Here is a 24,738-nt window from a genome sequence, read left to right on the forward strand (position 1 = left end):
GAAGGCTTGTTAAGTATTGACTGCATAGCGAAGTGCGTGCTGAAGGTCGCGACATTCTTGCACTTTTTTGTTTTCGCAACAAAATTTTTTTGGAGTGCTGTATTTTATGTTACCTTTGCATCAAGTGCACTTTTGGGGCAGACGAATAGCCACATCGTAAACTTAGAAAGGGTCAAGATAAGAAAACAAGAATGTCATGACCTGCACTGTAGCCCAAGGAACGTGACAAAAAACGGAGTCAAAATAAGTTAAACGGTAACAAAGAAATCAGCTCCAGAAATTGAGCACAAAGGCAGAAAAACAGTTTTGAGAAAACGGCTCTCAATGTTTCACCTTCTCCTCAGTTCTCTAAAAGGCACCAATTTTGTAGTCTTTGGGGCGTTTCATGATGTGGGGCTTCTCGTACATGTGGCCTCTGGTCTGGTGCACCCCCCCCCTTTTTTTTTCCCGTTTTATAGCGCATTCTTTGCTGTTGCTGCTCTACAAAGGGCATGGTGCCTAGGTTTCAAACCAAGTGATGTGCAGAACTCTGTGCAGGCATGAATATAGTTCCAGTGTACGTTCAGGCAGCCTGTACCTGCAGGCTGCCCGATTGATAGCAATCTCCAGTAGAATCAGTGAGGTACTTTTTTTCTTTTGGTAGAATTGACCATGTTACTGAAGGAAGGCTCTGAGTGTCAGCAGCCTCCCAAGTCACCTTTACTTGACAATGAGTGTAGAACTTAGGATCAGAGAGCCCGTGATAGATTTGCAGCTGCTAGGTGCTTTCCAGAATTTACTTTTGTATGATGCCTCAATCACTTCTGCAGTCATGTGTCTGTGCCAGCCTAAGGGGCCTAGTGAACACAGCTCATGATGAGGTTATCTTCATGAAGGAGTGGTATGATAGACATTGTTACGAGCTATAGTGACAATATGATAATACGGTGAACGCACAATATGCTTCGTTGCGGATCCAAGGTGCCGATGTGCGAAATGACTAGCCGCAGATACAAGGAGCCGACGCGCAATGTGCTTAGTTCCGCAGTTCGAGGTGCCGACGCATGAAATACCTAGCCGCGCAGTCCGAGGTGCTGACGCACGAAATTCCTAGCCGCAGTTACAAGGGGCCGATGCGCGATGTGCTCAGTACCGCAGTTCGAGGTGCTGACGCACGAAGTACCTAGCCGCGCAGTCCGAGGTGCCAATGCGCGAAATGCCTAGTCGTGGGCTCGGGGAGTCGACACTCCACGCGCGTATTTGCGCAGTCCGAGATGATGACGCGCGACATGCCTAGTCGCGGGCTCGAGTCGACACTCTATGCACTTACTCGCGCAGTCCGAGGTGCCGATGCACAAAACGCTTAGGCGAGGGGCCGAGAAGACTGCGCGTGATGTGCTTGATCGCCGAGTCGGAGATTCCCTAGGCGCGAAATGCTTAGCCGCTTGTCCGAGGATTGCGTGCACGATGTGCTTCGTCACGAATTCCAAAACACCGAGTACTGAAAGGCTTAGCCGCATGTCAGAGGATTCCGCGCGTGAATCTTGGTCCCGAAATCCGCGTCGCCGATGCTCGAAAAGCTTAGCCGCGAGTCTGAAACGTCCACAAGCATAGGGATCGGCCACGCTACTGCGATGTCTGCGTAGCGCCCGTTTTGATACGTCGAAATTGTGGCGAGTGGAGGCGTCCAAACTCGTGAGGTGCAAAGAGCCAAGCAGACGACGCGAGCACTGGACCAATGGCAAATCGCGCTAGAGTCACGTGGCGGGTGCGGCCAATTGCAGACTCCAGCATGACCTTCAATCATTTGCTTTTTGTGCGCTTGTTTCTGTATGGAGGAGATAGCTGAAGAGGCAAATTTGAAGGCGGAGAAATGTGCTTTCCAACGAGACCAAGATGGCGGCGCTCGGTCGAACCGTTTCGGAGATATTGTGGCTTAACTCTTTCCTTATCACAGGGAAATTGGCTGTTTTTTGTATGGTTTAGTTAAAAAATTTTTGTGCAACAGATAGTAAGTTTAAAGCGTCATGCAGTACATAGAAGTGAAGGTAAATGAACGTGCTTTCAAATAGTATTTATTTTAACAATATATAAAAAAATTATTTATATAAAAAATTCTTGAACAAAAAAAGACAAAATTTCCAAAAAATTTTGAGTAAGGAGTAATATCTCTGGCAAAAAAATTTTTTAGCAAAATTTCAAAATATACAAATTGTGGGTATATCACTAGGCAACATTTCAAAAAATTACACCCATACATTAAGTACTCTTTGTGTTATGAAAAATTACATGATGCATAGTTAAATATTCAAGTTCTTGATTGGTCCTACTTACGATCTTTTTTTAAGGAAAAGATTAACTTATGGCACAATATTATGTATCAAAACGCATGTACTAAATGCACATTGCAAAAGCACATTTCGGAAAAAAAAGCTGTTATAACAAAAGGCGTAATAAAAATTAGCAAACACAAACAATTAATGAAATTCACCGCAAACATTCTTAATGATTAGCTTATATTTTCTGAGCAAAAAATTCTATAAAACTTACGACATATACAAAATAGTTAACACTCCATAGCACAATATCACAGCAAAATTGAAAGTTGCAGATCAATAACTTTTGGAGCCACAAATGTTTCATTCAGCCAGATTGGTGTGCCAGTCGCCGAAACAGTTTCTCGTTGTGAAGCACAAATGCACATTGCATGTGCGACAGAACACATTTGTCTTGTGTTGAACTTTCTTTTCCTCATAGCACTTCTTACAGTTTCGGCGGGCGTACTTTCTTTCAGGCTTGTGCTATGCAGCTGTGCGTGGTGCAGCTGGCGAGGGAGGGACATGAACTGGTGCCGTGTCCTCTAGCTCTAGGAGCTGTCCAATCAGATCTGTCCTGAAGGCCAGCTGGTCATACCAAGAAGGCCTAGAAAGCGCGGATGCGTGGGGATGCTGCGTGCGATATGCTTGAAAAATAATGTAGCTGTTCACAGCTGCGATGTCGATGCAGTGGAAGAATAACGTTTTCCACTAGCGGACGCATTTCCTCAAAACATTGTACGTGGCAATGAGTTGGACCAGTTTATCGACTCCAAGCATTCCGGCGTTATATTCGTCAATGAGCTGTGGCTTTTTTATGGCGATTTGTTGCCACTTTGCGTCCTTCTTTTCTCGCCGTTTGGCAAGCACGTGCGAGTTAGCTGTGTGTGCAGTGCTAACCATATGCACAACACGTCAATCTTTCCATTGAAGATACAACACTCCCTTGTCTCTCAGCCAACGGACGTCTCCTCTTTTAGCTCTCTTCTCCCAAGTGACGCCTTTCAGTTCTGTGGGAAATCCCTGGCGATCTTGTCGTGTTGTGCCGCACGCTAGTGTCTTGCGTTCCAAGAGGTGCACAAGAAGAGAGGTCGAAGTATAGAAGTTGTCCATATATATAATGTACCCACGATCAAGGTACTTATCGCAAAGCTTAGTGACCACATCAAAGGCCAGAGCATTGGCACTAGGTTTTTCACGCTTCCCTGTATACACTATGAATTGGATGGTGTAGCCTGTTTTCGGGTCCGCAAGAACCCATAATTTATAGCCCTATTTCACAACTTTGTCTCTAATGTATTGCCGAATTCCAGACCATGCTTTGGATTTTACCATCCTTTCATCGACTGAAATTTCGTGATAAGGCTGGAACAATGACACGGAGCAGTCGTTCACATGCTCAAGAAGCCACGGCACCTTATCTAGCTTCTATGCGGCAGTGCCGTTGTTTGTATCTGGGTCAGAAATATGCCGCATGGCCAGGAGCGCGGTGAAACGTCGCCTTTGCATAATGTTTGGAGGGAGGAGCACGGAAAACAATTTTGCTGTACTCCAATACATATGCAGCCGTGGCAGTTCCAGTACTCCCATGTACAACAGTAGGGTGATGAACCTCATCATTTCCGCTGGGGTTACCTCTTTCCAAGAACCATCCTTCTCGCTGTAGGTCGGTTTCTCGATGATGTGCATCCATGCATACTTGTTGGTATTTGCACAAATAGCGTGAATGACCTCCGCCGTAAGGAAAAGGCAAAATACATCGAGCGCTCGTGACAGCAGCTTCGGACCGCTACGGAGCATCATCCCGAGGTCGATGCCCGGATCTCTCTGGGGTCGAAGCTCCACACTTCTTTGAGCTGGTGGAAACACATCTTGCCCAAATGAAATGGACACTCTATAAATAAAGAAAATAATAGTTTGGACACCAACACAGCAATTGAACCGGCTCTAGATATGCTTAAACAAAGCGGACGGCGAATCCGAAACTTACCTGCGGGTAACAGCTGATGTTCCCGGCTGATCGACAGCATCTTCCGCATCTGAGCTATACTCCGACGACGCGACATCGATGTCGGAATCATCTGTGCTCGATGAGTCCAAAAGATCACTTGCCGGATCATCGGGATCGCGCGAAACTGCGATCTTGCGAGCGCGCGCGGTTCCGGATGTCGACGCCATCGCGCCGCTCAAGTGCTCATCAACCTTTAAGCTCGCGCGCTCTTTAAAAATCGCCGCCGCACGGTAAAAATGTGAACCATGCAGAAACAAACTCTACTTTGTATACAATCACCGAGATGGCGCCACAAGTCCAGGGGCGTAGCGGTTTTTTTAAAGTGCGCGCTCAAAAACTTCGTTCACTGGTGAACGATGCCTAGTGCCGTGGTAAGGAAAGAGTTAAAAAACGTTCTTTCTTGATTTCTACAAGATTTTTCGCCACCTTGGCTGATAAAACGAACTTTTTAGAGCACTTCTAAGTGGTTTACAGTGATGATATTTGGGTATCAGATACAAAAATGGTTATAGAAACGGAAATGTGAGTTTCAAAAAATCGATTTTTTTTTTGGCAATTTTTCGTGATGCGAAAGCCGCGTCCCCCCTTAAAGGGACACTAAAGGTTACTATTAAGTCAACGTGGACTGTTGAAATACTATCACAGAAACCTCGAAACGCTTGTTTCGTGCCAAGGAGAGACTTATTTTAAGAGAAAATGCGTTCTGAAGCGTCCGCGTACCTCTAGCGCAGTTCAAATCGCCCGCCCTCCGATCGAGGAGTACTGACATCATGGTCTCATAGTGACGTTGCGCCATCGGTGAGTAGAACGGCGTCCGCAGAAGGCGCTACGGCTTTTCTGCGCAAAACGCGAACGCGCGGCCAGAAACAGAGCCAAGACAGAGCCGACAGCAGAGCGAAAGCGGGAGTATGGTGGCTAGCGGAAGGAGAAACGAATTACGTCCCACATTACGTCCCACGGCACACAGAGAGTCCGTTTTCGTTAAAATATAGGCTGCGGCGAGCTCGCAGCGTGGTCGCCGTGGTCTATGAGAAGCGACGAGCCTTTTCGCACTCGCAACAGGGCATAAAAATGTGCGAATCGACGCAAAACTCGGCCTAGAAACGTGCTTCGCCACAGCCAGGGATCAATACGACCCAGGCTGGCACGACCCAGATGTCGTTTCCCGCACTGCCACCAGGCGCCGCTACTATACCTCAAACTCCAGCGCAAGACGCCCATAAGCTGGTACTTCATTCTATGACGCTAACTTCGACGCTCGTCGCAATGGACCCTGACACCGACAGATTGGCTCGCGATGGTGGGATCAACTTCAGCGATTTGAGCACCGACAAGCGCGACCTGCTGCTGAGGGCTCGCACTGCCGGCGTCGTTGTGTACTACGACGGCGGCCTCGACACCGGCTCTCCGGAGCGGGAAAGCAACGAGGGCTTCCCACGACATCACATGGACGTGGCATTCTCGCTGCTTGTTCCAAATGAAAGTTTCGCGAGCCAGCAGAACCCTCACAGCACGACGCGATAACGAAACTACTGAAACTCCAAAGCGTGCGCGGCGCAGAGTCGAGCGAAAACGAAACCTTTCGAACACCCATATTACTGAAGGGCAACGTCAAAATGTTATTTTTTCTTAGTATCGAATAGACGTAGACAAGTAGCATTTTTTTCCGTCTTATAATCGAATGAAATTATATTTTTAATACGAGTAGTTGAGTATTAGTAACACAAATTATGAGGAGTCCTTTCGTCATCGGGCTAGTACCGGAATGTCGCTGGGGGGTCTCAAATCGTGTCATGCATTTACCTCAATTTCTCGGTTACTAAAGCTCTGTTCGCGATTATATTGACGCCTTAGACGTTCTAGAACATTGCTCTACCACTTTAACTTGAGTTTCTGGTAACCTTTAGTGTCCCTTTAAATGCAAAGCTTAAGTGTCTTCCAAATTTTTAAACGTTCCATCTTGAAAAAGTTGCTGCTAATTTTGTCCGATGTAGCCAATAGTCCTTTGTAATGCGGTCCGTCAAAAGCAAATTTCATTGCATTAATAAATAAGCAGAAGAAACTAAGGCTGAAATATGGTCCATTATATCCGAAAGTCTGTTGTACGCGGGTCTGTTGCAACAAGCGTCGACTGTACAAATATCGTAACGGCAAACTTCCTGCAACAGCCTGCAGGCCATTGCGCCTACCGGCTAGGCACTAACTAGCACAGACATGCTGTTTCATCGTCGATGACGACCAATGTTATAGTTTGGTGTAAAGGGCGGAATAGGTGGTGTCCAAAACTCTACTTCTATGATGCGTTTGTGGCTCCCACAATGACTTCTGCTGCATGAAACCAGCAAAAGCATAACCTTCAAGATCTGCACCTGTTATACAGAGGGCGCCACCATAGAGAAAGAAATTCAACAAGACGGGACACTCTTCAAAAACTGGCAACAGGAAACACGTCACGCCTAGTTTCAACACCATCCGTTAGTTGACGCGAGCATCAGAAAGAAAGAATGGGAAATAAACTTCCAGACAACGTTTTATTCTTTTTATTCCTTCCCACTAAAAGTGAAAAAAGTTTTGCGTGTAAATGAACTTATACTTTGCAACTTTTTGTTGCGTTGCCTAGCAACAAGCTAGAGGCACGCCAGACAAGCCGCAGGAGTGAGCGAGGCCGGTCGTATGTGCAAAGCTCGCGTGCTCGGCGACCCGTCTGTTTTGGATATAGCCCATTTTTTTGGGCTCCCGGCCTTCCCTATGCTTCTCTTGCGTATCGTCTGCATTTCGACATGGCACCACTGCACTACTGGACTACGGCAAGGTGAGAAATTGTGTTTGACAGTGTGTGGTGCATTTTAAGCACATTTAGGCTTAGTTCGAGTGGCGCAGTTAGCGAAAAACAGCTCCGCCGTCCTGGCGCAGTTAATTTAAGTGAATGCCTCGCCCTGGGAGATGTTTGCGACGCTTTCTATGATCCCCAACATTACTGTAACTTATTTCGGTAGTTTTTGGGCACGCTTGCCGCGCCCGGCTTATTGACGCAGTAAGTGAAAACCGGCTCGGCCGTGTGACGCATTTGCGCGTGTACATGCGTGTACTACGTCGTAGCGCCTAAGACAGACAAGTTTTCGCGCATTCTGTGGCCCCCAACATTATTGTAACTAACGTCGTTATATTTGGGGTAGTTTAGAAGCACGGTTGCCGCGCTTGGCTTGTTGACGCAGTTAGCGAAAAGCAGCTCGGCTGTGTGCCGCAGTTAGTTTCGTGTGTACTGAATCTTACTGGTGGAAGTTCGTGACGCATTCTCTGACCCGAAAAAGTATTGTAATTTATTTGGTAACTTTTTGGGATATCTTGAGGCTTGCTCGCCGCGCCTGGGGTTGTGAAGCTGTTAGCAAAAAAGCAAGCCGGTCATAGTGAGTTAGTTTTGCATGTACTGAATTTTGGTGGGACAAGTTTGTGACGCATTTTATAGCCCTGCAACAACATATACCTTATTTCGGTACTCACGCTTCTCGAAAACGCGACGAGTGATTGCCGAGAGTATAACACGGGAGTGTTGCATGCGCCGGCAGGACGCGTAAAAGGTAACACGGAGGAGCTCAAGAACATGACATTTATGTATTCTGAGCGACTGAAAACAGGCTTTGCACCCATGCGTCTGACTTGAGTGCGATTAGAAGGCATTCTGCGAGCGTGTAACATGGTCTGGCTGAGCCTGCGTTGTAGCCACCTTTGTGTACTTGGCGTACCATCGTGTCGACTGAGGCCAAGTTGTTTTGGAAACGCGCAGTCACCCGTGTATTTGTGCACTTAAAGTGCAGGAAATAATGCCCGGGAAAGGACGGGTGCTTGAAAATAGGATGTTCAGATTTTATGGCATTGTTTGGGAGGAGTCTTTGCTGCGAAATGTACGTAAAAGTGAATTTATCTGTAATGCCGCTCGTTCACCACTTCGCACGTTTCGCCTCTACACGCAATACTCCTGTCAATATGAAATGATACATGCTTGTAATTTTTCTTTCAGCTGATGACGTCCGGTGGAGCATCGTACAGCAACGACTGCTGCTTACCTGGTGCCACAACTTTGGATTAATGCAGAAGAAGCCTGGAACGAGTATTTATATAGAGCAAAATAAACATTTCATCATTTCAGAAGACATCTTTCTTTTCTTTATGAAATTGCACCTGACAGATTTGGCGCAGTCTTGTAAAGGTCAATCGCAATCATTTCTATTTAATAATGAAACGATTCCACGCCAAGGCCACGCGAGGTTCAGCAGAAGCGAAAAAAAAAAAAAAATTATGAATGCCGCGCCGAGCAGAGGAGCCAGCGCGGTGTGTACCAACTGGTGTTCAAAACGCGCGCGCCCAAAACCGAAACCGGAAGGAGTCAACAACATCCGCTTGGTGTGCTACAGTCAATTCGGTCGCTGAGCTCTATGGGAGTGTCCACTCTTGTTGAAATTTCTTTCTCTATGGTGCCACCACCAGTGAATGGATTTGGACACCACTTATACGGCGATGATAATGACATCGTTGGCAGGACAACCAGTGCCATCCAGTAGCGGCATGCTGAGATTAACTACCACACAATCATGTGCGTTACATTTACAGTCGACTCCCGTTAATACGAAGTTCACGGGGACCGCAAAAAACTTCGAATTAAACGAACTTCCAATTAAGCACAAAACACAAAAAACAGCACTTTATTTGTGGCGAAATCGAGTATTTTCTCTAAGAAAAATAGTCAATCATCTTGCTTTGCTTCTTCTTGCCGAATCGCGCTGCTGAAAGCAAGTTCTGCAGGCTGTAGATGTGGCGGAACGCTTCTTCCGCGTTACCTTCAGCGGCAAAGAAGCGCTCCACAAGAGCAAGGCCCGCAGCTACATCGGCAGCCTTAGGTTCCGGCTCGCCTTCAGCGTCATCGTCGCTTTCCTGGGTCGCTTCCTGGGGCCGAATAATCTCTACAATTTCGCTATCCGTCAGCGCACCGCACGTTTCGACCGCCTTGTCTACGGCGACGTAATCTTCAAAATTGACGTCCCCGAGAGCATCACCAAAATCAGTGCCGTCAAGCTCGCTTGTTGACGCTTCCTCCGCTGAAATTTCAGAGGCATCCTCCGAAGAAGCTGCCACAAAACCGCAAGCCCTGAAGCAGTTTGCGATTGTTTCTTGCTTCACACGATCCCATGCTCGCGCCAACATGTGGATGGCACTAAGCAGGCTCACCTCGTACTTTGTGGAGCTATCCATACACAAAATCATGCGCTCGAGGAGGTGCCGCCTGTACAGGACTAACATTCTTGATGATGCCTTGGTCCATTGGCTGCAAAACAGCCGTTGTGTTTGCAGGCAAAAATGCGAGGCGTATTGCACTCAAGGCTGGCACATTCACGTGAGAACTGCAGTGATCGACAAGGAACAACACCTTGCGGTTCAAAGCAGCAAACTTGCGGTCCAATTTGCTTATCCAGCTCTTGAAGATTTCGGCCGTCATCCACGCTTTTTTGTTCGCCTCATAGTCCACAGGCAGCGTCTTCACGCCTTTAAAACATCTCGGCTTCGCAGCTTTCCCGATCACAAGTAACAGACATCGCCCCGTGCCAGTCATGTTTACCACAATCAGCACCGACACTCTCTCCTTGCTGTGTTTGCCCCCAGCACAGTCGTTGTCCTTGAACGTCAGGGTCTTCTCTGGTAGAAGCCGATAGAAGAGTGCAGTCTCATCTGCATTGAAGATGTCTTCCGGTCTGTATTCGGCGAGATATTCACGCAGCTTTTTGTCCTTCCACGTGGTGCATGTTTCCTGGTTAACGGACGCCTTTTCACCACACACGCTTTTGAAAAACAGGTCATGGCGATCTTTAAAGCGCGTCAGCCATCCATCTGACGAAACGAAGTCATCGATCCCCAACATTGCTGCAAGCGTTCGGGCTTTCATCGCAACAATGTCTCCACTGAGAGGAAGTTTGTTGCTCCTGGCCTCCCTAATCCAAACCAGCAGGGCCTTCTCCAACTCTGGGTAAGCGCCGGTGCGCATTCGCTTCCGAGAAGTCTTGAACTTGTTGTTCTCAAATGCATCCATTATTGTGTGCTTGTTCTTGATGTAGTTAAAGAGCATGTTCGGCTTGATCCCGCACTTCCGCGCTATGTCTTGTTTGGCGGCACCTCCCTTCTCAACTTCCTTCAAAACCTCGACTTTCGTTGCCAGGTCGAGCGTGCGATAAGAGCCACTGTTTGCCATGGCTATAAACTGCGCGACTAGGTACAGTCAATTCCGAATCACTCGTGGAACAACCTAGCCTATGAGCTTCCCGCACAAAGGCGCTCGACCAACACACGCATACGCTGCGCACGCTGCAAGACTAATCTCACACAATCTCGCCACTGCCAGTATGCAGCACTGCGTGCACCTATGGCACCCGCGTGGCCTCCGCAATCAGCTCCGGCCACGCGCGGAAGCCGCGGGTGGCCTCCGGCGGGAGCCGCTTCGCCTCCCGCCGGAGTTGATCACGGAGGCCACGGCAGCCGTAGCAATGAATAATCGCGCTGCTCCAAGAAGGATGGCGTTGCGGGCGGCTGCGGTGGCAATGACACCAACGCGGAGCACGGAACTGTTGCAACACTTGAAAAATTGCACAAGAATGACAGTCACCTCGAGGATCCCGGCTGAAAATTAACTTCCAATTAAACAATATTACTGGATGAGGACTTCGAATTACCGAGCGATTTCTTCTGTAGGATTACATGCAAAACTGACGGGACCAGCACTTCACTTCTAATTAACCTAAAATTCCAATTAAGCAGCTTCGAATTATCGGGAGTCGACTGTAGTGAAACATTCTTTTTTCTTTGTCAAATTTTTTCACTCCAAAAGGGGGGGGGGGGGGTTGAGCCTTACATGAGTAAATACGGTACATATCATAGCATAAAAGTGGTTTAGTAAACAACAGAAAAGAATGCATGAATTGATTGTTTCATGTCCCAGAGAAAAACTGGGGCTAAGAGAGATGCCATATTGAAGGGCTCTGGATTAATTCAGACTGCCTGTTGTTCTTTAAAACGCATCTAAATCTAAATACACAAGTAACTTTACTGAATAACTGAGAGTGATTAAAATGAGGTTCAATGATCTGTTTGGGTACATACGTCCTTGTCTCGCACGTTGACATCGGCTCCATGGCTGACCAGAAGAGAGATAACCTCCGTGTGGCCCATGTAGGCAGCCCAGTGGATGGCTCGGCGATCACGCTTGTCAAAGAAGTTGCATGTGGCGTTGTTCTGCAGTAAAAGCTCCACCATCTGGAGAAGGTACACAAAATGCAAATGTAGAAACAGTCCTCTCAAGCATGCCGAACTTCCAGCTTATGGAACTTGGGCGATTAGCTTGTTATAATACTGTTCCGTAGCAATATGTCACCTCATCAATGACAATCATGATCGATGCTTTACCTTTACTTATGTGGTTGGGAAATGAGAAAAGATGTATTTTGATTCCTAGCCCAGGGCTATAATCTATCTCGCAATTCAGTGGCAGCACAGCCAAGGCTATGAGCTTTGTCATGGCACCCTGGACTGCATGCTAAAATGTAGTCTCAATTATAAACCCTTGTGCACCACCTGTTTGTCGTAGGGTCCATCATATGTGTGATATGGTACCACGAATCATTGTAAATAAGGTTATTACTTTGTTATGTCTTTTTTGTACTAGATATTGTGGGAACAGCGCGATCACTCAGTCCACACCAGCAGGCCCCAGTCCTGGCTGGCCACGCCCAAGAGCGCCCAGCCGAGCCTCAAATCAGCGCTCACACGTCACTTTGTCCTCCATTTCTTCCAGGGGACTGCACCGTCCCCACATTGGCGCCCGTAACATGGGGCCCTGGTTGCATTCCGGGATGAACCATGATTGTGGGGAAGAAAGGCGGCGCCTGTACCACGACCAGTAGCGACGCCTGCCTGGCCTGGTGCATGACCATCTCCGCAGTGCGAGCTGCAGCTCTGGCGTTCGCTGAGGACCGTCTCTGCCGGCTCCTCCTCTGTCACCGTCATTGGGGCTGGCATAGGAAACATGGCCAGAGTGGTCTCCTACGCGCTGCTGAAGCTCCCGGCGCGACCGTTGGAGAATGGACCTGTCGGCGTGGCCTGTTGCCTGCCGACCTGTGACGCAGTACTGCATCAATGAGATGCAGTACTGAGTCAACGCGACAGGTTGTTGAAGCACGAAGATCACGTGTGGCTCCAAATTTGGCAGCGTGGCCACATCCGGCAACTCTGAGAGGCCGGAGAGCGACAAACACTGGACCGCTGATGGTAAGGGAGCAGCCAAGGCACGTGAAGGCAAGCTGTCAAAGAAAACAGCTCAGAAGAACCGCTCGTAGGGTAGCAAAGGCAAGAACAAGAGTGGCGTATTGTCCTCATCCTAGCCTGAGGAGGGCCAAGTCTTGGGACTCTGGCGGCGGTTCCTCGGTGCCAGCCGGCGGCAGCGAAGACAACAATGACGACGATTCTCAAGAAGAGGAGTTCAACGACAGCTACGACGAGAACCTCATGGGTGCTCAAGGTCAGTTGCCAACGGTAGTGGAAACAGCACCGTTCGAGCGATGATCGTCACCATCTACGGTCTTCCCCTCCTGTTGAATGTGTGGTGCGGTGCCGTGCAGTCTCTGCGCGGTGGAATGGCAGCGAGCGGGCAGCTGCTACTTCCGGTTACCTGCTGCATGCACTCATCAGAACGAGGTTGAGGAGGAAGACTGAACCATGTGTGCCTCCATGAATGGTTTAGGGCCCTCTAGTTCCTGCAAGATTTCAACAACTTAGAGGCTCCACCACCTGGTCTTCATGAAGCATACGTGCGGGAAGCCAGCCAGGTTTAGGGCCTTCAGCATCCTGGAAGACCTCAATGACTCTGACGTTGACTGCTCCGCTGAGCCTCGTTCGGTGCAGCAGTCTGCAAGGTTTGCCCACCACCAGGGGCGTGGTACCATCACTGAAGCCATTGTGGGCCAGTGCCATCATCGCCTTTGCAGAGGGAGGGGCAGTATGGAAACTCCGGCATCGGAGCTAGCAGCGAAGAAGTGGAGGACAAAGTGACATGTGAGAGTGAGCGGTTCTTCGAGGCTCGGCTCGGCGCTCTTGGGCACGGCCGACCTGGACTGGGGCCTGCTGCCGTGGACTGAGGGACCACGTCATTCCCACAATATGCAGCCTTTATTTTTAATCTCACAAAGGTAGTCCCTCAGTTCGGCATCACATTCAGCTATGAATTTGGTATAAGTAGCAGATTTTACTGAACAGGAGAGTAATATTTGCTCACAATATTAGAGATAAATTATTCACACGTTGGAATTCATTCAAATAACAGTTCAATGCATGCACTCATTTATAGAGCTACAGGTGAATCTGAGGATGTGCTTTACGCGAGACAGAATGCTTGCACACTGCAAAGTGCCATAGCGCGAGGTGAGCTCTTTATTGTCACTTAGGGTTGGACACAGGCTTGTTAGTATGCTATCTTTGAATATTAGTGTAGCACTATTATGACCGAACACACTCAAACTATAGTTCATGCATATTTCACATCCTCATTTCCTTGCCTTTGATTAATATTTCAGCTGTGCATTGTAGAGTTCAGATAGCATTCATTGATTTTTAAGAATTTTCTTATACACACGTATGTCGATATAACAAAGTTGAAGGGGGAGCCAAAATTACTTGGTTACATATATGCATTATTGCCCTTTAGTATAATATATACCCAAAGGTGTGCACAACATTAAACATGCGAAGAATAAGACAGCTCCACAGCCACGTATGCATTAAAATTTTGAAACAACAGCAAAAGAATCTCAGGCATGTGCGACTTACGACTTTTTAGCACCTGACGCAACAGCTTTTACGATTGCTTCCTTACGTTCTAATGTCTTTTGCTTCCCTTTTCCACTTAGCTTGTTTATACAGCAGAATCTCAGTGATATGAATTTTGGGACGATACAAATTTTTCAGAAGTCCTGGCTGTAGTTCATTAGCTTACAATATGCTAAATTTGAATGTTGCGAACAGCTTTTCGTGCTGCGGTGGATAATACGAAGAATCGAGCCACCGCACGCAGATGCGCTGGTTGCATTCCCGTTGCCCGGGTGACCTACATCACCCTATCTCAATTAAGTACTTGCGCATGCTGCTTTGTACAGTGTCATGCAACTTGTTGGCCATCTTCAAGCACCTTGGTACTTTAACAGGAGTTGGTAATCGCACATGATCGAGTCTTGCCACACCAGCATGTTCGGTGGCGTTCGCTTCCATAGGTAGCCACATCGCTGTACTCTACACCTTCCATCGCCCTCGGCGCTCAATCACAATTGTGCTCTACAACCAGTGATAAGACTTCTTTGTACCATTCAGAAGTGAAGGACGTGGCATTGAATATGCTCAATCAGTTCATTCAGAAGGAGGTTGAAGCAACTATGATACTGCCCCCCCCCCCCCCCCCACCAAAAGAAAATTTTCATAGGGCCTCTACAGATACAAAGGTCAGCCAACAAATGCTTTACACGCGAGCAGGTGAACTGCTGCATGGCAGTAAAATGAATGCAAAGTGATTGCTAATTAGATGACATCAGCTGGAGCTCTTCACTGTCAACAAATTGTGAGAAATTACTGCTGGGATCCACAACAGGGACAAATGAAAACACACCTACATGGATTTGTTTGAAAGACTGTTTAGCAGAGCAGAAGAGGAACTTATACTAAAACTTAATTCTACAAAAGAAAGCGCTGTGCAAGACATATGCACTTACCGGTGTATGCCCATTGTAGGCAGCATGATGAAGGCTGGTGCGTCCAGCACGGTCCGAGATGTTGACATTATTCTGCAGAGGAATGATCAGCTCAGCACATGACACTGCATTATTTGCAGCTGCCACATGTAGTGGAGTCTGCCAAAATTTGTCCCGTGCATTCACGTCTGCCTGGTGTCGTAGTAGCACTTCCACAGTTTTCTGCAAGACAAAAAGAATATAACAAAAAGACTGCATGACCTATTTCTTACCTCCTGCAAATGAGCATTCAGATTTTTCCCGACTGCAGCACTGGACTTCGCATTATTTATGCTTGTAGACAACGAAACACTGACAGCACACTAAACAACACCTCATCCCTTTTATGTTACACCACTTATGTCAACATAACATCATTTTATGTTAAAAAAGAAGGAAATAAAAATAAAATCAATATTAATCAAACCCGTGAATTCACAAATGGCTCTCTAAAGCTAGGCAACATACATGCAGAATTACGCAGGGATAAAGCGAAGTTCTGCTTAAGATACACGATTTTCACACATAAGGCAAGCCTGGTATCAACAGCATGTCATGTAACGGCACTCTTATTTTTCTTGTTAAGAGTTCATTATGGTTTACTGCACATACACAGTTAAACCTCGATATAACCAACTTCAATACAGTGCAGTCCACTTATAACAATATCGAGAAAGACGAAAAATATGATCGTTATAACCGATGATCGCAATATCTGGACTGCAGTTATTAAAAAAAAAAAACGCGTAATATACCTTTGCAGCTCCGAACTCGAATTCGCTACTTGCTCTAAAGAATAGATGATGTAGAAAGTAGGCCATGAAAAACAAACTTTATTTCTAGCGCCAATGACCGCGTCAAGGGTTAGGCGCGCCGAAATATTCCAAAATCTGCACTTGCTTTTGCGGCAGCTTCAGCTTCACAACCGCGGTGTGCATGGATTCCAGCTGCTGCGCAAACACTGGCGGCAATCCTTTAGCATGCATAAAATCAATTAAGGAGTCGATTGACGACAGTGCACTTTGCATGGACATCGAGGTCGGGGTCAAGGAGCCACTGTCAATCTTGTCACTGTTGCTGCTGCCGTCGCCACCGTCGCACAACTTTGCCGTCTGTCGTGACAGCACATCTTCGGCGATCGCCTCGTCGGTGACCTCATCGCAGAACGAGGCAGCACTGTCTGCAGTCAAAAACTCCTCCTTCGACGCACCACCTGTGTCACCAGTAGGAACGAGCTCCCAGAGCTCAGTATTGTCAGTGGCTTCCACCGTGTTGGTCTCAGTGGGTTGGAGAAGTTCGTCCTTACGCACAAAGCCCGCCTTTTTGAAGCAATTGGTGATGAACCACTGGTAAAGCACCTCTTCAACATTGGCGTACAAAGGGTCTCTAACCCTTTTCCGCTGATCGGCATGGCCGTTGATAGCTCCTGCCTACACAATCGCGGTGCTCCCGATTTTCAAGATGGTTGATATCGTTAACTGGGCGAGCTCATACTTCTTCACAAGGGCGCTCACCTTGAAGCCGCATCGAGAGTCCAGCAAAATATCCATCTTCGTGTCAAGCGACACAGCTTTGCGCTTTGTCGGCGCCATCTTCGAACCGGGTTGAACCGTTGGTTGAGAGAGAGACTCGCGGGACGGGCGCCACCGCGCCGCTTTGCTTGTCGCTTCAGGGTCGTTTGAACATACCAATCGAACACTCTCTTCATTTATAGGAGGTCACTTTTGTTTGCTTTAAAAGCAAATAACATTGTGTACACTGAGCGGCTCGTCTTATCTAATTGGCTGACAAGAGGCAAGGGGCACGCTCAAGTGGACAGGCATTCGATGGGGTCGAGCCAGTGCACTGAAAATCGATAACCGGATGAAGAGGGTGGTGCCGGCGTCTGCGATTGGTCCGCTTTCCCTTACTTAGCTTGCGGTGCCTGGTCGAAAATTGTGGCGGCATGCAACGAAAGGTTAAGAATGCCGCTAAAACGGATCCTCAGCAAAGAGTTGGCACAGCGAGGTTGTAAACATGCCTAAAATGCTCAATAACATTACACGGCCAAGCAAAACGTTTTGTTGTAGGCAAATAAACCTAGGTGCGAGTAACCAGTGCCTGAGCGATCAGCTGCAGCCATCTTTTATTCCTTTCGGAACGGGGCAGCTTGCGCCTATTCAGAAAAAAAATCAGTTCTGTTCGGCATACTAATGCATCTTTAACGAGCACATGTCACTTTGACGCAGTAAGTTTTCATGGTTTTGTGATGTCACGTGGCAGGCAGGTGAAGCGGATGCAGTTCTAAAACTTTTGACCAATAGACGAGCTCTAATAGCGAAAAGGCGTCAAATCAGAAATAACTATTTTTCTTTTGTTCGGTCCACTCATGCATAATCAATGTGTACATGTCATATTAGATGGGGAGCTATTACGGTTTTCGTGACATCACGTGACAGACAGGTGAAGTGCAGGTGGGCCAAAAATGTTTTTGACCAATCGAGGAGGGCTGATTGCAGAGTTAAAGTTTGGAATAGCTTTACGTTATAGCGCCCCATGTTCCATATAAAGTCCAAGTGCGATAAGATCCTATCGAGTGTCGCGCATTTTGTGCTTACCGCGTGTGCAAAGAGTGGCATGCCAGGACGGCGTGGCACCATGTAAGCTGTCTTCTCGTGCGTTTACTATTGGAGGTGATGTAATCTCGAGTTTCGGTGACCCATCGGTGCAAAAGGGAGACGAAGCATTCGCTCCCCACTGCCGCTACTTTTCCTGATAGTGTCGTCCCAGTACGGGCAATGCTATCAGTTGCGGGAGCAGAGTGCACGCGAAAGCATGGCTGGCTACGCTTAATTTGTACCGCCGATGTGAAGATATCGTCGACGTACGTGGCATGAAACCATATCATTCGTTGCCGACTCCCAAATTTATCATAATGAATTGTTTTCTCATTCAAGTTTGCCTTCTTCAACTGCCCAATAATTCAGGAAATTCTGTGGCCCCTTTCCATGCAAGAAAAATTATCAGCGACTACACTTATTTGCATAAACACTTGAATTTCAATACAACAAAATTTCTAAATAACAAAGCAAATTGCCGATTTTACCGACTTTGTTATGTCGAGGTATAACTCTATTTACAAAATCAAACCTTAAGATGGGAACAAATGTGATATTTCTAAGATAAGCCAATTAACAGGCCTTTTTTGCAAAAGTCCATTGCATGCAAATACAACTTGACAATGCATACCACGATCAACAACGTACATAATGTTACTTGGAAACCCACATGAAAGTGCTAGGCAGTGGGAATTTTAAACCCACGCCTAGGTTTAGACCTACATCTAGGTTTAGACCTAGAGCGAGATCTTTTAGATCTCTTTATCACATACAAGTACACATACATACATGCATGCAACACACACACTCACAATTTGAATACATGTTAAATTTACATGCCCAGCAGCAAATCAAAATGTGAATTAAATAAGCTACATGGCCACTACTACAGTGAAACCTCATTAAACCATAGTTGGCCGGAGCTTGGAAGAAGTATGTAATAAATGGGCAGTACTGCTTAACCAAAATAGCATGAGATCGCCCATTTGCCTGTCAAAAACGGAACTCAGAGAGAGTGTGATGAAAAGGGAAAAAACATGCAGTATTTATTCACTTCGCGAGACAAAAGTGTTCTTTTTGTTTGATGCCGCAGCAGCCTAGCAGTGATAACAGCGGCCTCAAACTGAGTGAAGCTGCGAGCCAGCTTTTCAGCCCACCACCTCTTCTTAGCAAACACTCGCATGGCAGATTCCTTGTTGGGAGTTTCGTGTTCTCCATGCATGCGGGCGGTAGCGCTGCAGAAGTGGTGGGGCGCCTTTTTCATTGCAGGGCGCTGTTCTGATCGCGTCGACTGCATTCATGAGGCTGACGTAACGCGCAGCCTCTGCCACTGTCGGACCTCAATCGCCTGTGCTGTCGCTTTTCATATAGTCTTCACATATATCGCTAGTCGACACTCTGGCAACAACTTAGGCAAGGATGGCGGAAAGTCAAACCTCGTAGCCGACATCTCTTCGCGGTCGCAGCAGCGCTGCGGAGCAACTCCTTCGCATTCCAAATGCCATACACCGTAGTCAACAGTAGATCTCCGTCACATGCCAGCGCCGACTTCTTCGTGTCACGTTCGATAGCACGAACAATGTCTAATTTTTCTTCTGTGCTGAGCAACTGACCTCTTTTTTATCCCCCTTGGGCATGATGCCAGCCCTTCTTTGCACAACACCACAATGCTCTCTGGCCCGGCGCCGAGATGGTGTTGATGTTGACGTGGCTTCACGAGCAAACACACAGGGCGCTTGGAGGCCGTTGTGCTGATCTCTGAGGCTTGATGTTCTGCCCGGCCACCCAATGGAGACAACGCATCGTCGTGTTTGTGTGGCGAAAAGTGGAAACACTACATGTTAACCGATACGTACGCAGTAAGCTGGTACGGTTTATACGAATACAAAAGACATTATGTTCAATGGCCACTGAATCGGGGATTTGACTTTACTACTTTTAAAACGAAACTACTGTTTAAGTGGGTATGGTTTAACGAGGTTTTACTGTATTATAGCCAGCATTTGCGAATTGAGGTATTCACACTCACCATCCCTAAATGCTTTTGCATATTAGCACTTCTATAATCCTGTAAGGGGATGCACTTCACAGGCAGTATTCTAACAATAAATTTTACTTTCCATTCTTATTACTCTTCAAATTAAATGGCTCAGTTCCAGTGGTAAGACCAGCTACCAATATCCAAAAAGAAAAGAGGGGTGGGGGGGAGGGCGAATGAAATGGTTGGTTAGTAAGAAACTCAAAGCTGCAGATAAATACAGCAAGACAATGCACATGGAGAAACCACAACAGAGCTACTATATGCTCCTCACTGTACAACATCGTACAGAATCACATTTTCGCACTCATAACAGATTGAAGATTATAACCCACACAACTACAACTCTTGAGGAAAGGGGTAGCGAAAGCCTATACATGTAAATTATGCGCAGACATAATAAAGCCTAACTCCATAATAACTGCACAAGATAACTGCATAAAACAATGTTAAAACAAAAACCCGTGTGAGGCAAATGCCCTGAAAGAAATTTTAGTCCTTTTTTACGTTCAATCATCAGTGCACTCACTGCAGCTGCTCACTACATTACATATGCATTTAGACCCTTAGGTACAGGTTCGCAACACGAGCCCATTTTTTTTGCGAATTTCGGCTTAGGGTACCACTTCACAATGATGCCAGACTTCTGCAAAATTCGGGAACAACCAGCAATCCTGGCTTATACTTGAATGTATTGAATGTTTTGTACGTGTTATACTCATAAATAAAGGGCAAATGAATACGGTCAATCTGTGTTGTTCGGAAAGATAAAACCAAAAAATAAATGACCAATTAAAATATGTACGACTTCTCGAGAGTATATTACTACACTTACCTTTACATCTACAGGTTCGGGCTTTAGCTGGTGGGTGTTGTCGTCCTACAAGAAAAGCAGAGCTCAAATCAGCTGAACAAAAACTGACACAGACCAGAGGCAACAGCTAAAAAGAAAAAAACTCTGCAAAAATTAGACACAGCTATGTCTCATCTAGATGCAAATACGACAAACATGTTGCTCAAGACAGAATCACTAACAAAGTCACATGCCTCACGCAATGCTTTTAGCTTTAGCTAGCTCTCAGTTTTTTCAGAACACCACAGTCTGTACATGTTACAGTGTGCCAGCAAATCAGCACTCATTTAATTTTGCTACCTGAGCTAAATAAATAACTAAATAAAATTAGAGAAACGCTCGTGCAGAAACTACTAAACTGAATCATACTAAATTTTTAAAGGATCCCTCACCAGGGCCGGCCATTTTGAGCTGACAAGCACAGAGCATACATGGTGCGATAATGATCGTGTCTGCAAAGTATTACATTGCTACGCGCTGTGGAGGGATCTAAAATTTCAAACCGAAGGCCGTTTTTCCTATTTCTCGCAGCCGCCGCGCTCCAAGCCGGAGGATGATGTACTCGTGTCTGTGCCTACATACTGGTGTCCGCAGTGTGACATAGCTAGTGGTGACATACGACTTTGAGAATTATACAAGACATCTGTTATCTGTGTGATCAGTTGCTTGAATTGACGAATTGAAGATTAAAGAAATAATAAAACACACAAACGGAATGTCTAGGTGTTTTTTGTTTTACTTTGCACCGAAGCAAGAGAGATGTACTTCCGCTTCGTCTGCTTGTTTCCACGGTCGTGCAGTCACACGTGCACGTACTGAAACTATGCCATTTTATACCGTGCTCCAGCGCATGATCATGCTCTGCGATCCGCTTGTTCTGCCTCAGTATTCGTGTAGCACTGAATTATACCGCTAGTCATGTTTCCTTGTGCACAGTGCGCAAAATTGTGTGCTGCGCAAACGAGACAACAGCTCGTGTGCGACACTGTCAGTAGAAATGCGTAGTGCCAGGGGGAAAAAAAAAATATAATAAAAAAGCGGGGCTAGTGACGTGTGTGTCACACAATCCTCAAGGTCCGGTATGGGAGAACGCAGGGAAGGAATTTCTCTGGGGAGGCTAGACGGCGCGAGTGGAAAATGCGTCCGGCTTGGCAGTGGAACCCGCCTGCTGAAATTATGAGTTCGCGGCATTGAAATATTTCTGTCTCGACTATGAATGAGCCGATTTGAAAAATTTTTGCGGCAGAATGCTCCCTAAAGGACACGTAACAACTTCTAGCGTATAACCAAAATTTACTATGGGGCCTGGTGAGGGGCCCTAAAAGAGACTGCAGCACCTCTGACTTCTTCGCTGGGTCTGACTGAAATGTCACACCAATTCCGAACTGCAAATTGAGAAAACACTCGAGGTACTTGTGGTTTTTTGCCTTGGTCATGTCTTCACTACAACTGATCAAGTTGTGCTTCATGTGATGGATGCTTTCACAGCAGTGTAGGTAGGCACCAGGCTCCACTATATCTGGCTTGCACATTTTGTGTGAAAAAAGAATTATTTCTCAATTCAATAAATTTAACTAACTGCAGATTGTTTCTCTTTTGTATGTGCCATGAAGAAAAAGCTCTATTCAAATATATTGTGAGACACACAAAGGCTGTAGCAATTTAAATGAAATTTATAGCATAACATTAAAGTTCAGAGCAAATTTTTCACATAGGCCTACAAATGTCTTACTAGAAGTGGTGAATATCTGAACGTAAACGAGAGAGAGTGAGAAAAACATAATGTAAGAATTTACAAATTGCATAACTTTAGAGCAGAAATTGATATTACAATTCTAGATACTACTTCTGAAATGGACAAAACATGTTACTTTCCAGTTTATATAGACAAATTTTAGTTTCCTTATTAAGGGAAGCCTCAGCACAGCACCAGCATTTCATCAGTTTTGTGTCTTCATTAGGCTCAACAAATAACCATGTCTAAATGTTGGCTATGAGATAGGGCTTCCCTTGTTCACATGCTAGTGATTAATCCATTTCTATCTTCCTGCAACTTTTGTTTTTGTTGGACTACTTCCCTTATGTCTGTTTTACAAAAACCCTACACGCAAGGTACGTTCAAAAACAGCTGCAGTAATGTGTTCTGGCTTGATAAATCCTCACCTGGTCCTTGAATGCATCGAATGCCCACTGAGTTGCAACAAATACATCAATAATAGTGTTAAGTAGGTAGGCCATAGCAACAGTGATGCCGAGCACAACTAAAGGGGAAGGACATACGCTTGAGAAGAGCAATTACATAATTTTTAGCCCCGCAAACTCATGATCTAGTGCATTTGGGACAGCATTTCTGACAGAAAGCTTTGCTTGAGATGTACTGTCCTCTAATTCTAAACAATTCTGTTAAGCATGATCAAAATTACATCAGGCTTTGAACTGGCCCCGCTCCACTCTGACACTGTCAATTATCGAAAGAAAATTGGCAGAGATATAGTGGCAACTTGCCTCGTATCCAGAGGCACAGGCACGATGCAGTGGAGTGGCCCATCTGTTGTCTTTGGCATTGACGCGGGCACCATGCGCCAGAAGCAGGGCGGTGACCTGGTGAAGGCCACAAAATGCAGCTGCGTGCAGCACGCTGCGCCGCTCTGCGTCCTGGTAGTTGGCCTCCTCCCCTTCTGCCAGCAGCTCCTCCACCTCTTCCACATCACCCTTGAACACTGCTTGCACCAGGTGGGGCTTCACACAACGGCAAAGAACCACGCACAAAAAAGGTCATTAATCTATATGATCAAACCATCTTAAATATTACTAAACATCAAATTCAAATTATGGTGTTAACATCGCAAAGCAAAACACAGGTGATGGGTGCGCCATAGTGGAGGCCAATGCATTAATTTCCACCACCTGGAGTTCTAAAATTATGGGTGCCATTGTACACCGCCTTCGCAAAAATGTGGCCGTGATGGTTGGGAATCAAACCAGCAACCTCGTGCTCAGCAGCAGAATGTAATCACCATAAAGCCACTATGGCAGGTCTACATATTACTGTTAACACAGGCCCATCAAGATCTGGGGCCATGTTATGGAAAATATTAGAGGGTCCCTCATTGAATTAAGCTGTAGAGACATAGAATAAAGGGAAGGTGCACTGACAAGATAAGTGTCCAGCTTGCTATCAAGCGTGTCCAATCCAGGGATTGTTCTTACAGCGAGACTTCTTTAAAGGGATTTAGTAATAGTGAACATAAAAGCAAATGAAAATGCTACAAGGCAATGATGTGAGGAGGCAAACTAACGTCCCTACAGTAGAGGACTTTGCCATGACCAGCATCCTGCAATCGACATTCTCACCCATTAGAGTCGGCAGCCCACATCCCATTTATGTCACTGGACCCATTTCATTTTTTTCTCTGTACCGATCTTTTGCCACGAGGCATATTTCTCATCGCACCTGCAGCAACAGCTCAACGACTATGCTGTTCTGCTGCTAAGCACGAGGTCACAGATTCAAATCCCAGCCGAGGTGGCCGCATTTCGAAGTTGGCAACGTTGGGAACTAGTTCTGATGTCACTGTTAGGCACTCGGTATGTATCTCAATGCGAAGCAAACACTTTCAGACCTTGAACAGTGAAAGATATTCACTCCAGCCACTACAGATACGAAGTGGGCGAAATACAAGAATGCTTTTGTGGGTTTTAAAGAACTCCAGGTAGTCAAAATTAATCTGAAGCCTTCCACTACAGCGTCTTTAGCGTGTTAAAACCCACAACTTAATTTCCAGTGGCGATATTTGTGCACTCTGGGTTTCAAGAGAATTCCTGTGTTATTCTTGTTGCTACTGGCTTTTTGTAGTATGGTGCACTGCGTCTCTCAGTCATGGGATATGTTACAAGATAGGCGAGGCCTATGAATGTCACTGCTGGCCAAGATATTGCCTTCTCTTAGAATAAGGTCATGCAGACTTTTGTTGCAGTTACTTTCGCGACGTACATATGTGTAATATATTGCAAACACGATTGTCATCGTGCGATCTACGCACCAGGCTTGTTTTTTGGCAATCCGCAAGTCTGGTGAGGGGTCCTTTAAAGGGACACTAAAGAAAAAACAATTCGTGCTGTATTAGTAAATCA

At 46.3% G+C, this 24,738-nt stretch overlaps 1 protein-coding gene across 3 annotated transcripts in view; it reads right to left on the reverse strand.

Moving 5' to 3' along the window:
* Positions 1-24,738, reverse strand: part of LOC142571690 (uncharacterized) — a 145,932-nt gene that overhangs the window by 119,167 nt on the left and 2,027 nt on the right. For 2 of the 3 annotated variants that reach the window (XM_075680223.1, XM_075680225.1), the window contains exons 2-6: positions 24,648-24,701; positions 23,110-23,343; positions 20,587-20,631; positions 15,099-15,299; positions 11,449-11,601 (exon numbers count right to left, since the gene is read on the reverse strand). In XM_075680223.1, coding sequence (XP_075536338.1) covers positions 11,449-11,601; positions 15,099-15,299; positions 20,587-20,631; positions 23,110-23,343; positions 24,648-24,701 — 687 coding nt within the window. The remainder of the gene's footprint in view (positions 1-11,448; positions 11,602-15,098; positions 15,300-20,586; positions 20,632-23,109; positions 23,344-24,647; positions 24,702-24,738) is intronic. The other variant, XM_075680224.1, reaches the window with a different exon arrangement.

Source organism: Dermacentor variabilis, chromosome 2 (assembly GCF_050947875.1).
Source record: "Dermacentor variabilis isolate Ectoservices chromosome 2, ASM5094787v1, whole genome shotgun sequence".
In the NCBI taxonomy this organism is placed as follows: domain Eukaryota; kingdom Metazoa; phylum Arthropoda; class Arachnida; order Ixodida; family Ixodidae; genus Dermacentor; species Dermacentor variabilis.